General features: G+C 43.7%; 1 protein-coding gene across 4 annotated transcripts in view; it reads left to right on the forward strand.

Moving 5' to 3' along the window:
- PASK (PAS domain containing serine/threonine kinase) overlaps positions 1–17014 on the forward strand; it is a 50894-nt gene extending 33880 nt beyond the window's left edge. For all 4 annotated transcript variants that reach the window (XM_038749553.1, XM_038749556.1, XM_038749555.1 and 1 more), the window contains exons 11-18: positions 3281–3462; positions 6127–6294; positions 8515–8640; positions 8790–8924; positions 11231–11430; positions 14208–14341; positions 15114–15260; positions 16014–17014. In XM_038749553.1, coding sequence (XP_038605481.1) covers positions 3281–3462; positions 6127–6294; positions 8515–8640; positions 8790–8924; positions 11231–11430; positions 14208–14341; positions 15114–15260; positions 16014–16159 — 1238 coding nt within the window. In that variant the 3' untranslated portion in view covers positions 16160–17014. The remainder of the gene's footprint in view (positions 1–3280; positions 3463–6126; positions 6295–8514; positions 8641–8789; positions 8925–11230; positions 11431–14207; positions 14342–15113; positions 15261–16013) is intronic.
- Positions 17015–18880: the final 1866 nt, after the last annotated feature.

An 18880-nucleotide genomic window follows, 5' to 3' on the forward strand; every position in this document is an offset into this window, starting at 1 on the left:
GAGCACTGTACTAAGCGCTTGGGAAGTACAAATTGGCAACATATAGAGACAGTCCCTACCCAACAGTGGGCTCACAGTCTAAAAGGGGGAGACAGAGAACAAAACCAAACATACTAACAAAATTAAATAGAATAGATATGTACAAGTAAAATAAATAAATAAATAAATAGAGTAATAAATATGTACAAACATATCTACAGGTGCTGAAAGAGCCACTTGCTGAAGGCAGGTTGGCAGACTGAAGCCCTGGGACTTAACAACCCTGGCTGTGCCTCCCTGACTCCGCATTCCCAAAGCCGGCTTCGGAATTCCCGATACCCTTTCTGTTTTTCACATCTGACTCCACGCTCAAAGATAGAGCTCTTCCTCCTCCCTTCACTCATTCATTCATTCAGTCATCTTTATTGAGCGCTTACTGTGTGCAGAGCACTGGACTAAGTGCTTGGGAAGTACATGTAGAGATGGTCCCTACCCAACAGCGGGCTCACGGTCTAGAAAGGGGAGACGGACGACAGAACAGACCGTGGAGACAGGTGTCAAAATCGTCAGAACAAGTAGAATTAAAGCTCTGTGTACATCATTAACAAAATAAATAGTAAATATGTACGAGTAAGATAATTAGAGTAATAAATCTGTACAAATATGTATACAGGTGCTGTGGGAGGGTAGCTCTATAACCATTTTTAATTGATTGAGCTTACAATTTTAGGTAATACTGATGAAACTAGGATGACATTCAGGAACCAACCGCCCATTTATAACATCATTCCTATGGGAAAAACTGGTTCTGAATTACGGGTTTCGGCATCAAGTAGAAGGTTTCTCCTTCTCCGGCCCAGCTGGCACCCTCCGCTCCTCTGCCGCTAATCACCTCACCGTACCTCGTTCTCGCTTGTCCCGCCATCGACCCCCGGCCCATATCATCCCCCGGGCCTGGAATGCCCTCCCTCTGCCCATCCGCCGAGCTAGCTCTCTTCAAAGCCCTACTGAGAGCTCACCTCCTCCAGGAGGCCTTCCCACACTGAGCCCCCTTTTTCCTCTCCTCCTCCTCATCCCCTATTCCTTCTCTTCCCCCTGCCTGACTCTCTTCTCCACTCGGAACTGGACATAAGAACATGGGAATCAGTGTGGCCCAGTGGTTAAACCACAGGCCTGGGAGTGAGACAAACATTCCTCTACCCCGGCACTTAGAACAGTGCCTGGCACATAGTAAGCGCTTAACAGATGCCATAAAAAAAAGAGTCCCATCTAACCCCTGGATGAGCAGAGTGACACTCATGAGCCTCTCTCATCTCTCACCTCCTTTTTTCCCCTGTCCCTTCATTAATAATCAGAAAGGCAGCCCCACCCAGAGTTTCATTTTATTAGTTTAATAGTATTTGTTAAGCGCTCATTATGTGCCAGGCACTGTACTAAGCTCTGGGATAGATACAGGCTAATCAGGTTGGACACAGTCTACGTCCCCCAAGAGGCTCACAGTCTTATTTATTTATTTATGTATGGTAATGTCTGCCGTGTTCTGCCCCTCTAGATGGTGAGCTCGTAGTGGGCAGGGAATATGTCTTTTTGTTGTTATAGTGTACTCTCCCAAGTCTTAGTGCAGTGCTTTGCACACAGTAAGCGCTCAGGAAATAACAGTTGAATGAATGAATGAATGAATTCCCATTTTACAGTGAGGGAACTGAGGCACAGAGAAATTAAGTGACTCGCCCAAAGTCACACAGCAGGCAAGTAACAGAACCCAGGTCCTTCCGACTCCCAGGCCTGTGCTCTATAATAATAATAATAATGGCATTTATTAAGCGCTTACTATGTGCAAAGCACTGTTCTAAGCGCTGGGGAGGTTACAAGGTGAGCAGGTTGGCCCACAGAGGGCTCACAGTCTTCATCCCCATTTTCCAGATGAGGTAACTGAGGCACGGAGAAGTGAAGTGACTTGCCCAAAGTCACACAGCTGACAATTGGCGGAGCCGGGATTTGAACCCGTGACCTCTGACTCTAAAGTCCGGGCTCTTTCCACTGGGCTACACTGCTTCTCTGTCCATTACACTATGGAGCATCTCACAGTTGGATCCCTGAAGCGCTCTATCCCTTTCTGTACTGCATCATCTTCACATCCCCCTCATCTTACCTCCTTCCCTTCCCCACAGCACCTGTATATATGTATATATGTTTGTACATATTTATTACTCTATTTATTTATCTATTTTATTTGTACATATCTATTCTATTTATTTTATTTTGTTAGTATGTTTGGTTTTGTTCTCTGTCTCCCCCTTTTAGACTGTGAGCCCACTGTTGGGTAGGGACTGTCTCTATATGTTGCCAACTTGTACTTCCCAAGCGCTTAGTACAGTGCTCTGCACACAGTAAGCGCTCCATAAATACGATTGATTGATTGATTGATCATCTCATCCTGCGCTTAACAAATACCACATTTATTACCCTGATTCTGCGTCCTACATCAACTCTATCTGTGTTGCAGCTGGTCTTTCAGTTGCTGTTTGCATTTCCCTTTTACTTCCCAGAAATTTTACGTTTCAGGCCATACTACATTTTGAGGTGTGTTGTTATGATTTACTGTCTTTTAGTCTCATCCCCTGCAGGAGATCCAAAAGGCGTATTTTTTGGTTTACTGTTTAAATTTGACACTGTAGATGGAATCAGAGATCAAAGTCCTGAGGCTGTTTTACAGTTTTCTTAAAGAGAAACAGCGTGGCTCAGTGGCAAGAGCACGGGCTTGGGAGTCAGAGGTCATGGGTTCGAATCCTGGCTCCGCCACTTGTCAGCTGTGTGACCTTGGGCAAGTCACTTGACTTCTCTGGGCCTCAGTTCCCTCATCTGTAAAATGGGGACTAAGACTGTAAGCCCCTCTTGGGACAACCTTGATCACCTTGTATCCCCCCACCTAAGCTTGCTGAGGGTAGGGAATGTGTCTGCTTCTTGTTATTTTGTACTCTCCCAAGTGCTTAGTAGAGCGTTCTGCACACAGTAAGCGCTTAGTAAGTACGATTAACTGACCGACTTCTGAAGTTATAGATCATAGCAGCCTGATACTGAATCTCAATTTTTAATTTAGAGTAACCTTTTTGGAGAAATAGCACACTTCTAGAATAACTTTCCAGGCCTCAGGGAGTTAGAGTTTGAAAGCTCGTCTGAAATCCTTGTCCTTTTGTAGTTAGTTTATTTTTGTGTTGATTAAAGGCTTCATTTTTTTCTGCTATGAATGTGTGTTTGTATATTTTTGTTTATAACTGTCAGATTGCTTTTACTCCTTAAGGTATGCAGTTTGAAGTGAAACGGGTGGAGTTGAAGGACCCCGCGGCCTTGTTTTGCTGCTGGGTGGGGAAAGACTTCTTTCAAAGTCATAAAGAAGCAACAGCAAGGACTCAGCTTTTCCTCTCCAGTTTGCCTAGTTCATCCCAATCCATAGTGGAAGTTTCTGGATTTGGCCTAGGAGAGGTAGGTATCCAAGATATAATTCGCTTTTATTTCTAGTTGGGTCCCTGGTGGCGTGAGGACATATGTAAATATGGAGATTTTGTTGAAGGATTTAAATCAGACTCTCTCTCTCTCAAGAGGAGAAAGAAGTAGTGTGGCTTAGTGGAAATAGCCCGGCCCTGGAAGTTGGACGACCTGGTTCTGGTCCCAGCTCTGCCGTTCGTCGTCTGGGTGACCTTGGGTGGGTCACTTCACTTCTCCGTTCCCCTAGTTGCCTCATCTGTAAAATGAGGATTAAGACTGTGAGCCCCACCTGGGACAACCTGATTACCTTGTATCTATACCAGCGCTTGGCACATTGTAATCACTTAACAAATACCATCATTTTTTAATTTATTTGCCTCATCCGTAAAATGGGGACTGAGATTGTGAACCCCATGTGGGCCTGTGTCCAACCTGATTGTTTTGTATCTACCCTAACGCTTAGAACAGTGCATGACATAGAGTAAGTACGTGACAAATGCCATAAGTGTCAACATACACACACACACTCAATCGTATTTCAATCAATTGTATTTAAAGAGCGTTTACTATGTGCAGAGCATTATTACGAATCAAGCAAAAACTCCTCACTCTCGGCTTCAAGGCTGTCCATCACCTCGCCCCCTCCTACCTCACCTCCCTTCTCTCCTTCTCCAGCCCAACCCGCACCCTCTGCTCCTCTGCTGCCGCTAACCTCCTCACTGTATTTCATTCTCGCCTGTCCCGCCGTCGACCCCCAGCCCTCGTCCTTCCCCTGGCCCGGAATGCCCTCCCTCCACATATCCGCCAAACTAGCTCTCTTCCTCCCTTCAGAGCCCTACTGAGGGCTCACCTCCTCCAGGAGGCTTTCCCAGACTGAGCCCCCTTTTTTCTCTCCTCCTCCCCATCCCCCCCCGCCCTACCTCCTTCTCCTCCCCACAGCACCTGTATATATATTTGTACAGATTTATTATTCTATGTATTTTACATGTACATATTTTCTATTTACTTTGTTAATGATGTGCATAGAGCTTTAATTCTATTTGTTCTGATGACTTTGACACCTGTCCACATGTTTTGTTTTGTGGTCTGTCTCCCTCTTCTAGACTGTGAGCCCGTTGTTGGGTAGGGACCGTCTCTCTATGTTGCCGACATGTACTTCCCAAATGCTTAGTCCAGTGCTCTGCACAAAGTAAGCACTCAGTAAAGACGATTGAATGAATGAATGAATGAATACGCACACACACATACACACAAAAAAACATGCTTGGGTATTGAGGACTCTTCTCCATTGATTGGTTAGTTTGGTGGGGGTACATCTAGTGTTTGCTCTCACACTGTCTTGTTTTCTTTCATGGGAGGAGACCTCCACCATTCATTCATTCAGTCATATTTATTGAGTGCTTACTGTGTGCAGAGCACTTTGCTAAGCACTTGGGAAGTACAAGTTGGCAACATATAGAGACGGTCCCTACCCAGCAGTGGGCTCACAGTCTAGAAGGGGGAGACAGAGAACAAAACATATTAACAAAATGAAATAAATAGATAAATAAAATAAAATAAATAAATAAACAAATAAAATAAATAAATAAATAGAGTAATAAATACATACAAACATATATACATATATACAGGTGCTGTAGGGAGGGGAAGGAGGTAAGGTGGGGGGGATGGAGAGGGGGAGGAGGGGAAGGAGGGGGAGAGGAAGAAGGGGGCTCAGTCTGGGAAGGCCTTCTGGAGGAGGTGAGCTCTCAGTAGGGCCTCGAAGGGAGGAAGAGAGCTAGCTTGGTGGATGTGGGGAGGGAGGGCATTCCAGGCCTGGGGGATGACGTGGGCCGGGGTTCGACGGCGGGACAGGCGAGAACAAGGCACGGTGAGGAAATTAGCGGCAGAGGAGCGGAGAGTGCGGGCTGGGCTGGAGAAGGAGAGAAGGGAGGTGAGGTAGGAGGGGGCGAGGTGATGGACAGCCTTGAAGCCAAGGCTGAGGAGTTTCTGCCTGATGCCTGATGCCTCATTTCACCAGGAAATGAAATGTCGGAAGGTGCGCTTCCTAGGTCTCCTCCATACGCACTAGCCCCTAATCCTCCAGTTCTGCTCAGGGCGTTCAGAGGAGCCCCAAATCTGACCTCAACCTTAGTCCAGAGGTCTCGCTTTTCCTTTGGACCGATTGGCCAAGGCAGGCCCCAGGCCGGAGCGAGAGTCAGGGTACTATCACCTCTGCAGCGTCCTGCCTCCAAACAGGCAGGCTGGTGGAGCGGTCACTGCAGGCTGGGGGCTGGGTGCCAGAGAGGATCCACTGTCCCAGGTTTGCCGTGGCCCCTTCTCAGCTCCACTCAGTAGTGGAGAGGAGGAGCATCAGGAGCCCAGTCAGGGTCAAAGGGGAGATTGGGACCAGGGGGTCTGGGATAAGGGTTACAGAGAGAGAGAGGAAAACGACCACAACTTATACAAAAATGGAAGAAAAGAAACTGAACAGAGTGAGCAGAGGAGAAGGAACAATCATTTTTCTAACCCGAGCAAAGGCCGAGTGGTTCTGAAAGTTTTCTAATAAATCGGTCCCTTCTTTCTTTTCCGTTCCTTTTCACCTTGGCTTTTCTCACTTGTTTTTTATTGATCGTTTTGCTGGCTTATAGAGTTTTGGGTCTTTGTCCCTCCCTATTCTAGATAATGAGAACAAAGCGATGGTTTGATGATCCCCCCAGAGTTATGGAGATGGAAATATTGAAGGCTTGTGAGGGAGAATATTCAGAGCATTACAATACCCTCAATCCCATTGGCAGTGGCGCCTTTGGCTTTGTCTGGACTGCCAGGAATAAAGAAGAAAACAAAGAGGTAAAGACTTTCCCTTATTTATTAATTAAAAATTAATGGTTAATGGAAACTTGGGTTTCCTGACACTCAGGCCCAAACTCAAACTCAGGCCCAAACTCTTTCCTCTATTCTGCACTGCCTCCTGGGTGATCTAGTAGAGGTGGCTTTGTGTATTAACGGTCAACTTGCATCTCCTTTTTTAAATGGCATCTAAGTGCTTACTACTTGCCAGGCACTGTACTAAACACTGGGGTAAGTACAAGCTAATCAGATTGGACCCAGTCCATGTCAGTCGGTCAGTCATATTTATCGAGCGCTTACCGTATGCAGTGCACTGTACTTAGCGCTTGGGAGACTATAATACAACAATAAAAAGACACATTCCCAGCCCACACTGAGCTTACAGTCTAGAGAAGGGAGACGCACATTAATATAAATAATGTCTATGAGCCGCATGTAAAACAGTTTTATTCCCCATTTTACTGATGAGGTACTTGGCACGGAGAAGTGAAGTGATTTGCCTAAGATCACACAGCAGACAGTGACAGAGCCAAGATGATCCCTTGTGGGCCATTTAATGGAAAGAATCATTAAGAGCTGGTAATATGTCCCTCCCCCATAAAAATAATAAGCCTGATTTTGCCAGTGTCTGGTTGTAAGTGTGAGAGACACTTGGAATGAGGAGTGCAGCAATACTGTACAATAGTTGGTCTCCTAGTGGTTTGGAATAATTAATGTTCTTTCCAAAGTTATTGGGGCATAATGTTAGAAATTTGGAAAATTAGGCTCATCGACATTGAAAAACTCTAGGTTTATAAAGGGCCCAATCAGCTCTCCTCCTCCTGTTTTACTTTGCTGATCTCCTACTACACCACAGCCCACACACTCACTCCTTTACTGCCAACATACTTATTTTGCTTCGATCGTGTCTGCCCGGCCGCCGATCCCTTGGCCATGTCCTCCCTTGGGCCTGGAATTCCCTTCCCCTTCATAGGAGGGGGAGACCACCACTCTCCTCGTCTTTAAAGTCACATCTCCTCCAAGAGGCCTTCCCCAACTAAGTTCACATTTCCCCTACTCGCCCACCCTTCTGTCACCTCTGTATCACCACTTCTATCTTTCCCTTCTGAGAACTTGCTATTCTCCTCACTTTCAGCCCCACAGCACTTATGTACATAGTGAAACACTCAAAAATATGAACGAATGAATTCTTACACTCTGCCGTTTCCCTTATCTGTAATTTATTTTAATGTCCTCCTCCCCTTCTAGTCTGTAAGCTCCTTGTCAGGTATGACAACTACCAACCATATCGTATCGTTTGTTCCCTCCCAAATGCTTAGTATAATATTCTGCACATAGTAAGCACTCAATAAACACCACTGATTGATTGATTCATTAAGAAGTGTAATTGAAATGTGCCTTAGTGATTTAACTGCCTCTTTCTGTTTGAATCACTCATTAAATTCAATAATGTTTTCTAACGACCCTAGCGTTGGTTGCATTTTTCATTCTCCCCTTCTTCAATTTGCAAATATCAGTGAAATATTGATAAGTTAGCGTGGCAATGTCTTGGCTCAGGTGCGCATGACATTTTATAAAGGCAATGTTCTTCCCATGTTTTAAATAATAGTCAACAGTTTGTTTTCACTGGTTTAAGAAGCAAAAGATTTTGCCACGGATTTGTTATGTGATTCCATGAAAAGTCCCTGCATTGTCTTGTGCCTCAGTTTCCTTATCTGTAAATGAGATGAATTATGATCTTTCTTTAGATTTATGCTTTTCGGCATTAAGGTGACTGATCAAAAATAAAGAGGTGGCAAAGAGAAGGATAGAGGTATTAGCTCTAACTGGTGTACCTAACTTCGGATGGTGGTGGTTGGCATTAAGTAGCGTGGCCTAATGGCCAGAGCCCGGGCTTGGGAGTCAGAGGGCGTGGGTTCTAATCCCGGCTCCGCCGCTTGTCTGCTGTGTGACCTTGGGCAAGTCACTTCACTTCTCTGTGCCTCAGTGACCTCGTCTGTAAAATGGGGATGAAGACTGTGAGCCCCACGTGGGACAACGTGATTGCTTTGTATCTACCCCAGTGCTTAGAACGGTGCTCAGCACATATTAAGTGCTTAACAAATACCACCATTATTATTATTATTAGAAACTTGGAATGCTCGTAGATTTTTCATAGAACTCATGCAAGTTCAAGTAGAGAGAAGTAATTAAGATTGTTCTTCTGTGTTTTGTATGCAGGCGGTGGTGAAGTTTATCTGGAAGAACAAGATACTAGAAGATTGCTGGGTAGAAGATCCTGAATTAGGAAAAGTTACTCGCGAGATTCTAATTCTGTCAGAGATTCAGCATCCCAATATAATTAAGGTACGGCAGTATGGCTAAAATATCTGTAGAGCGGTATTTAGATTTGTTAAAATACCTTCTGGATGAATTCAAGTAAAGTCTAAAAGGAACAGGATTTTTGAAAATAAAAGCTTGGCAGTTAACTTATATTCCCATTCTTCTCTTTTCAGGTTCTGGACGTATTTGAAAATGAAGGCTTTTTCCAGCTAGTGATGGAGAAACACGGATCGGGCCTTGACCTCTTTACGTTCATCGATCACCATCCTAGTCTAGATGAGCCATTGGCAAGCTACATGTTCAGACAAGTGAGAAGGGAGCTAATTAACGTTGAGGGGTTGTGTGGTTCCACAGAGACTCAGGGTAGCTGGTGAAAGATCGGCTCATGAAGAGCGCAGAGCACAAATCCTAACTTTCCCACTCTCTACTAATAAACAGCATAATTAACTCAGGTTTCCTCTCATCTCAACCCTCTGGAAAAAGTGCTATGGGTTCTAATTCTAGCTCTGCCGCTTGTCTGTTGTGTGACTGTGGGCAAGTCACTTACCTCTCTGTACCTTAGTTATTTCATAGGCGAAATGGGGATTAAGACTGTGGTCAACCTGAGTAGCTTGTGTCGACCCCATCGCTTAATTTAGGTCGTAGCACTTAGTAAATGCTTAACAAGTACCACCAACAACAGCAACGAAAAACCCAGTGCTAAGTAATTACTAACTGAATGTATTTGCAGCGTATATACCTTGAACAATGTTAAATATGGGCTTTTAGAAATCCCAATAAAGACCATATCTGTAGGGGTATGCTTACCAGGCATGAGTTTTTTTACAGGGCAGTCTCCCACTTTGTTATTTTAACCGGTGGTTTCCTCTATTTTTCATACAGTTATATTTGAATATAAATAGGCACTTTGCGGGTGTGTGTGTTTGTGTGTATGCGTGCACGCGCTAATAGCCCGAGTGACGAGCCCCAGGGTTATTGGTTAGGATTTGTCAATAGGATTGTTGCAGTAATGCGGTTGAAATTATATTGTTGTTATTTCTGTGTGTATTTAATTGCTAATTAAACCCCAGTTATGTTGAGTTGTCATTTTACAAGTATTTGTTGTTGACCCAAAGGGTGGAGAGTATTGCAATAGCAATGGTAGCGTTATAAAACCAATATAACTGAAGAAAGTAGTTCTGCTTCCAATTTCAAAGATTTGTTCAGAGGCTCTTCTGGGTAATTTCCAAGGAGGAGTCAGACAATAGTAATTATTGAGTGTCCTTTGGGTCTTAGGGCGCTACATAAAGGCAGAGGCAGCATAACCTGCTATCAAGGTACATACATTTTAATTATTTTTGGTTAAGACTGGGCATTTGTCCTTTGGAAACTGCAAGTGTGGTTAGCCTTCTCAACAGTAGTACATTCAAGTTTCATAAATCTGAAAATAGGCTTTCAAAGTAATTTCTCTAAATGAACCCTCGAGTGAGTTCTTAGTGGCTTAAAACAGGCTCTTTCTACTTTTTCTCCTTTTTCTCCTGACTAGTTTGAATTCCTCTGTATAAAATGCTTCTCAGTGGCATGCTTTATGAGTTCTGTTAGACATAGGACCACCTAAAAGAGAAGCAGCACGGCCTAGTGGAAAGAGCTTGGGCCAGGAGTCGAAGGACATGGGTTCTGGCTCGTCCAACTTACCCGCTGTGTGACCTTGGGCAAATCACCTAACTTCTCTGTGCCAGTCACTGTTGGGTAGGGACCGTCTCTATATGTTGCTAACTTGTACTTCCCAAGCGCTTAGTACAGTGCTCTGCACACAGTAAGCGCTCAATAAATACGATTGATTGATCTGTAAAATGGGGATTCAATACCAGTTCTCCCTCCTACGTAGACCATGAGCTCTATATGGAACCTGATTATCTTGAATAATAATAATAATGTTGGTATTTGTTAAGCATATACTACGTGCCAAGCACTTTCTAAGCACTGGGGTAGGTACAAGGTAATCAGGGTATCCCACATGGGGCTCACAGTCTTCATCCCCATTTTACAGATGAGGGAACTGAGGCCCAGAGAATTGAAGTGACTCGCCCAAGGTCACACAGCTGACAAGTGGCGGAGCTGGGATTAGAACCCACGACCTCTGGCTCCCCAGCCTGGGCTCTTTCCACTGAGCCACACTGCTTCTCTTGAATCTAACCCAGCATTTAGGACAGCGATTGGCACATAATAAACATTAACAGATGCCACCATTTCTTTTTAAATCATTTATTATTTATGGTATTTGTTAAGCGCTTACTATGTACTAGGCACTATACTAATCGCTGGGGGTAGATACAAGATAATCATTTTGGTCACAGTCCCTGTCCCATATGGGGCTCACAGTCTTAATCCCCATTTTACAGATGAGGTAACTGTGGCACAGAGGAGTTAAATGACTTGCCCAAGGTCACACACCAGACAAATGGAATTAGAACCCAGGTCTTTCTGAGTTAGTACTATTGAAAGAGCGTAATTGAAGTGTTCATTCATTCATTCATTCAATCGTATTTATTGAGCGCTTACTGTGTGCAGAGCACTGTACTAAGCGCTTGGGAAGTACAAGTGTGTTACAGTGATTTCCAATTCTGTCTTTCAGCTGGTGTCAGCCGTAGCCTACCTTCGGTCCAAGAACATCCTCCACAGAGACATTAAAGATGAGAATATCATCATTGCTGAGGATTTCACAATCAAGCTGATCGACTTTGGCTCAGCAGCCTACATGGAACGGGGGAAATTATTTTATACCTTCTGCGGAACCATAGAATATTGCTCACCGGAAGTACTCATGGGAAATCCGTATGTGAAAACCGTCTGTGTTTCTTACCAGTGATACCAGTAATGAGCTGTAAGAGGGAAAGAAAGAGGGATGGGGAAGTGTTTCTTTGTGATCTGTGTGTTGGACAGTTTGGGAAAATGCGTCTGTTCCTCATTGAAAAGCAGCGTGGCTCAGCGGAAAGAGCCCGGGCTTCGGAGTCAGAGGTCACGGGTTCAAATCCCGGCTCCTCCAGTTGTCAGCCATGTGAATTTGGGCAAGTCACTTCAATCAATCAATCAATCAATCGTATTTATTGAGCGCTTACTATGTGCAGAGCACTGTACTAAGCGCTTGGGAAGTACAAATTGGCATCACATAGAGACAGTCCCTACCCAACAGTGGGCTCACAGTCTAAAACTGTGAAGTAAGCACTTCACTTCTCTGGGCCTCAGTTACCTCATCTGTAAAAGGGGGATTAAGACCGTGAGCCCCACGTGGGACAACCTGATCACCTTGTATCCCCCCAGTGCTTAGAACAGTGCTTTGCACATAGTGAGCGCTTAACAAATACCATCATCATCATCATCAAAAGTGAATAGGATTTTACTTAAGGACATCATCAACATCAATGGTATTTATTGTGTGCTTACATAATACCCTTTCTGACACTTGGAGCTATTTTAGTTTATCCACGGGATGTAATAACTGAGGTCGGGCAGGGAAGAAATCAAGAAGTAGGATAGAGCTTGCGGTTAAGGCAGATGATTTGTGGTTTTAATTCAGTTTTATTAAAACGTTTCCCTATAAGGGAAAAGATACTCATTCCTCTTTGTGGGTAGGACTTTATCAAGACACAACACCAAAAGGAAAGAATTATCGCATCTTTCACATATGTTGAAATTGAAGAAATATAGAATATAAGGTTTGAGGAGAAATGTGAGTTCTTTGCAAGTCCAGGATTGCCAGTGTCAGAGTTAAAGAAAAACAGGCATACCCCAGGTCACAGCTACCTGAGGATTCATAAAATCTACAGCAGGGATTGTCCATTACCTTACTCTGGACTAAACTGTAAGCTCATTGGAGACAGGGAATGTGTCTGTTATATTGTACTCTCCCAAGCACAAAGTAAGCGCTCAATAAATATGATTGACTGACTGGCTACAGCCTCCCTGTGATCCAATGACTCCGGGAATGCTACAGTTATGTAAATTTCCCCTACCTGATGAGATTAAACATTCAACAAGGACTGGAAGTTGGAGGAAGTTCTGCTCACAGTTTGTGTCTACAAAGGGGTAAAAGAAGCCCACCAAACAAAAAAGTTGTTCAACTGGGGAGTCACCTTAATTTAGAAACAATGCTGCAGATGCCGTGTGAGCTCATTGCAACTCATTCAGTGGTGTAAAAACCTCATTAAATTTAGATAATGCAATGCATCACTGCAAGATGCTGAAACAGATGAAGTAGTTATGGTCTCTTGACCCTCCGCCAAAATTTGGGGATTAAGAGGCCGTGCTCTATCCACTAAGCCATGCTCCTTCATGGATAAGTGCTTGGCTTAATGTGGTAACAGTTCAAGTGGAGAGGAAAGGGTGGACTTTAGCAATGTTGTGTAAGTTGAACCGATTGGATTTAGTGATAGATTGAATATGTGAGTTGAATGAGAGATCTGGCAAGGATAACGCCAAGGTTACGGGTTTGCGAGACAAGAAGGATGGTGGTGATGGGAAAGTCGGGGGAGGACAGGGTTTGGGTGGAAAGATAAGGAAGTCTGTTTTGGACATGTTAAGTTTGAGGTGAAGGCAGGACATCCAAGTAGCGATGTCTTGAAGGCAGGAGGAAATGCGAGACTGCAGAGAGGGAGAGAGATCAGGGCTGGAGATGGATATTTGGGGATCATCTGCACACAGGTGTAGTTGAAGCCGTGGGAGCAAATGAGTTCTCCAAGGGAGTGGGTGTAGATGGAGAATAGAAGGGGACCCTGAACTTAATCTGAGTGACCCCCACAGTTAGGGCGTGGGACGTAAAGGAGGAGCCATGAAAAAGACCGAGAGCGATCAACCAGAAAGATGGGAAGAAAACCAGAAGACAGGGTCAGTGAAAGAACAGTGTCAGTGAAGACACTCCTATCGATCCCTTCATCATTGAGGTGTACTGACTTCCTGGGTCCCAAGGTTGGACTCAAAGTGATCATTAAATTCTTCCGATGCCCAGAGAAGCAGCATTGGCTTGGGAGTCAGAGGAACTGGGCTCTCATCCTGACTCTGCCATTTGCCTATTATTTCTTGGGCAAGTCACTTAACTTCTCTGTGCCTCAGTTTTCTCATCTGTAAAAGAACCGGTATTTAATTTCCCCTCCTAGACCGTGACCCTGATGTGGGGAAAGGGATTTGTGCAACCTGATTATCCTTTATTTACCCCAGTGCTTATTACAGTGCTTGGCACAAAGTCAGCATCGAAGAAATACCACAATTATCGTTATTCAAATGAAGATGTCCATATAATTACAAATTTTGTATTTTCATTCATTCATCTAATCGTACTTATTGAGCGCTTACTGCGTGCCAAGCACTGTACTAAGCGCTTGGGAAGTATGAATCGGCAACATAATAGAGACGGTCCCTACCCAACAACGAGCTCACAGTCTAGAAGGGGGAGACAGACAACAAAACAAGTAGACAGGTGTCAATTTTTTGCACATTAACACATGCTATAATTGCCAGCATAAGCATTTTATTTAGCTTTTGTTTTTTTGGTCTAGGGTTCACTATGTTTGTAAACTCTACAGTGGTAAACTAAATATTCTATTGTTTTTATATAGATATCGGGGGCCTGAGCTGGAGATGTGGTCACTTGGTGTTACACTGTATACTTTAATATTTGAAGAGAATCCTTTCTGTGAATTAGAAGAGGCCATGGAGGCCGTACTAAATCCACCTTACTTTGTATCAGAAGGTACGTGCTAACAGATTTGGGAAAGAGTGACTGAAATTTTTCTTTAACCACCCCCCGCCAAAAAAAAAAAAAACTCTACCAAATATCAGATGAGAAATAACCTTGACTGATCTGTTTACCCACATTATTTCCCCACAGCCACATTCCCTCTGCTTCCTGCCAGATTTTCCATTCATATCCTTTTTACCTGTTATGCTGTTCCCCCTTCTGAGATAGGCAAAGGGCTCCTACGTTAAAATCCGTTTGCATTATTAGTCTTTGGCTGGAGGCTTGGCTTGAGATTTCTGGACTTGACTTTTTCAATGAGACGTTAACAAAATCTGAAATAGCGTAGCATAAGGAAGACATGAAGTTGATTTTAGAAAATAGAATGATCAGTGAAGTACAGGAGGAAGATGATCAAGTCACAGGTTGAGACTTTTGTTACCAGTGAAAACAGGGCGTCCGGACAGAGTGAACCATTTTAAGAAAACATGAGCTCTCCAGAGTGCTTCAAATGAAGTCTTATTTTACTATAATTTCAGCCCATAACATATAAGGTACTATGGCTGAGTTTAGCTTTCTCTCTGTCCACCGCTAACATAAAGAACATCCCAAGAAACATTAACTTTTGCGGGGGATTTTCATCATAGGTTTGTCCTCTGTCGGGTGAACTGCTGGGGCTTCTAAGATACCAAAATTTTATTGGAGGAAGAAGCAAAAAAATAAAATAAAATAAAATTGCTGCAACACCAAGCTGTTGTATGTAAGACTTTTTCCATTCTCTCTTTAGAGTTAATGAAACTTGTATCCGGGCTTCTGCAGCCTATTCCGGAACAACGCACAACCCTGGAAAAGTTGTTCAAAGATCCTTGGGTGATTCAGCCGGTGAACCTGGCTAACTACGCTTGGGAAGAGGTGTTCCCTTTGGCTAAGCCAGGTGAGAATCTTAACTCGGAAACAAGGTTGCCTTTAAAATTGTTAGCGTTCAAAGATCTGAGGGCGGAAAAAGGAGACGACCGCATTAAAACTGGATCCCTGCGGTTATATTTTCTATGGAAAATAGAAAAGCTCTTAAAATTCCGATTTGAGGTCTAGAACTCTTTAATGACTGCTTTAAAAAGAAACCAGACAGCATTTTCAATGGTCTGCATTTTTAGCTGTTTGCAGTAAATAACATATTGTGCAGAGCACTGTGTTGGGTGCAATAAAGAATTACCAAGGACATGGAAGACTTAATGTCCTCGGAATTTAACTTGTAATTGGTAATGATCAAGTTGATACTGGTAAGAATATTACCAGGAGAAGCAGCGTGGCTCAGTGGAAAGAGCCCGGGCTTTGGAGTCAGAGGTCGTGGGTTCAAATCCCGGCTCCGCCAACTGTCAGCTGTGTGACTTTGGGCAAGTCGCTTCACTTCTCTGGGCCTCAGTGACCTCATCTGGAAAATGGGGATTAAAACTGTGAGCCCTCCGTGGGACAACCTCATCACCTTGTAACCTCCCCAGCGCTTAGAACAGTGCTTTGCACATAGTAATTGCTTAATAAATGCCATTATTATTATCATTATTGTTATTACCAGCCATGACAAAGGACCAAATCCCCCTTTCAGAATCTGGAGCAGCTGTATTTGAAGTAGATGTAAGTGTATAATTGCAGTGTGGTGTCTTGACTCTTAATTCTGGTTTCTCTTCAGGAGGTAGCCATCTCAAAGGACAAGCCCTTCATTCAGCACCAGGCCTCAGTCTAGAGCAGAGACTAGACGGCAAAACGGATCGGTCTTCTACTCCTTTGGATCAAGAATTGTGGAACTGCTTCACCTGTCAGGGTGACACCCCTTAGGAGCAGGTTCTGCCCAAGGAACGATATTCCTAGCTGAGACTGATGAAAAGTAGCCCATCGCTTACCACCGTCTTTAGGAATAGCAGGAATTACTGGTTTTAAATAATTTGTTAGCATTTTATCCCCTTCACCAGTAAAAATGCACTCAACTAGTTGCCCAGATGAATGGAAGTAAAAGGCCTGTGTTACAGTATTCATTTGCAGTTACAGGAATGGTCTTTGAATTCAAATCGGTGTCAATTAAAAAAAAAAATCTACCGTTGAAGTATGGTGTTCAGGCGTTTTTCAGCTGAGCCTTTCTGAGTAGTGTGGTTTTTATGTCCCTGTTATTGCTGGTTTGTAATTCTTTTCCCCATTTTAGTAAATTTTTGTGCTTCATTTAATCTTGCGGTTAAACTGTCTGGTTGCAGCTGCAAGAGTCAAGCTCCTTCTCTCCGTTATGAGTGAAGAACAAAAGAGTACCTTTAAAAATCTAAGTTATAATAAGAATTTCAAATTAGTGGGATTCTTGTACTTGACTCCCTATATGACATGCAGAAGGGACACATCTTATATCAAAAACTCTATTCTCTCTCTGGGTAAATGCAGTATAACTGGCCTTTCTGGAAGACGCCTGCTCTATCTGCCCAACAGCGAGAATTAATACAAACTAAATCTTATTGGATTGGGGTCTCCAATAATTGAGCCAACTTCACACTGTCAACGTTACTCATGAAAACTTTTCTCAGTTACTGTACTCTTTTGTGTTGGGTTTTAACTTTTAAATGGCAGTGAAGACTTTCTGGATGCCCTTTTAATTATCTACTACCTTGCTCCTTATGGTCTCAAATTTTGTGTCGAATATCTATTTTTAAAACAACCAAATAAAACCTTTGGTCTCAGTTTGGGGATTTGGATGCGTTCGTGTGCTGACTCCCAAGTCACGCTTGCGACGTGAAGCTGTTTGAGCAATTTTGTTGTAAAGCTCTCCCTCGCCACCTTTCCTCTCTGAAACTTGGCACCTCTTCCAGTAGGTCTTCTGAATTGATTTTTAATCTCCTTCCCTTCTCTCCCCTCAACCGCTTCTTCAGCATTTGCATGCCACCTAAGCATCTGGTAGTCGTACCCTACCCCATCTCCGCCGTTGGATTCAAGTATGTATTTTTGTAACCACTTATTTAGAGTCTGTCTCCACTACTGAACTGCAAACTCCTCGAGGGCAGAGATCATGTCGGCTAATTCTTTTCTCTCCCAAGCACGTAGCACAGCACTCTGAATGCAATAAGCCCGCAGTAAATTCTAACCGATTAATTGGGTTTAGGTTCCTCAAAGTCCTAAACGTAGGCTAAGCAATAAGACTAAAAGCGTATGGGAAAAAGTTAAGAGGTTCAGGGCTTCGCTTTGGAGTTTGACAATCAAGATATCATTTGTAAACCCAGCTCTAAACATGATTTGCCGCATGTCTGCTGTGTGGCCTTGGGAAAGTCACTTAACTTCTCTGTGCCTCAATTACCCTCCCTGGAAAATGGGGATAAGAGTGTGAGCCCCACGCAGGGTAGGGACTGTGTCCAACCTGATTAACTTGTGTCCACCCCAGTGCTCAGAACAGGGTTTGGCACACAGTAAGCCCTTAACAAGAACCATAATAAGCAGCGTGGCTCAATGGAAAGAGCCCGGGCTTTGGAGTCAGAAGTCGTGGGTTCAAATCCCGGATCTGGCAACTGTCAGCTGTGTGACTTTGGGCAAGTCACTTCACTTCTCTGGGCCTCAGTTCCCTCATCTGTAAAATGGGGATTAAGAGTGTGAGCCCTCCGTGGGACAACCTGATCACCTTGTAACCTCCCCAGCGCTTAGAACAGTGCTTTGCACATAGTAAGCGCTTAATAAATGCCATTATTATTATTATTATGATAATAATAATTAAGATGAATAAATCGTCATCAATGGGAATTCAGTTGTATTTATTGAGCACTTACTGTGTGCAGAGCACTGTACTAAGCGCTTGGGAAAGTACAATATAGCAATAGAGACAATTCCTGCCCATAACGAGCTCATAGAGGGTCTATTGAGCGCTTACTATGTGCGGAGGACTGCACTAAGCGCTTGAGAGAGGAAAATCCAGCTGTATTAGCGGACATGTTTCCTGCCCATAACAAGCTTACAATCTAGAGGCCCAATCTTTTTAGGACTCCAACCTCGGGGGTGTAAGCGGCATGGCATAGTGGATAGAGCACAGGTCTGGGAGCTGGAAGGTCGTGGGTTCTAATCCCCACTCTGCCAGTTGTCTGCTGTGTGATCTTGGGAAAGTCACTTTACATCTCTGGATAACTCATCTGTAAAATGGGGATGAAGACCGTGAGCCCCACGCGAGACAGCCTGATCACCTTGTATCTCCCCCAGCGCTTAGAACAGTGTTTGGCACATAGTAAGCGCTTAACAAATACCATAATAATGGGTAGGGACCGTCTCTATCTGTTGGCGATTTGTACTTCCCAAGCGCTTAGTACAGTGCCCTGCACACAGTGAGCGCTCAATAAATGCCATTGAAAGAATGAATGGATGAATCCAGCGCTTACAACAGTGCTCAATGCTTGGCACATAGTAAGTGCTTAACAAATACCATTATTATTATTATCAATAAGTACGATTGAATGAATGAATGAATGAAGTGCTCAGTGCTTAGAACAGTGTTTGGCACATAGTAAGCGCTTAACAAATACCATTATTATTATTATTATCCAT

This window comes from Tachyglossus aculeatus, chromosome 7 (genome assembly GCF_015852505.1).
Source record: "Tachyglossus aculeatus isolate mTacAcu1 chromosome 7, mTacAcu1.pri, whole genome shotgun sequence".
Lineage (NCBI taxonomy): Eukaryota > Metazoa > Chordata > Mammalia > Monotremata > Tachyglossidae > Tachyglossus > Tachyglossus aculeatus.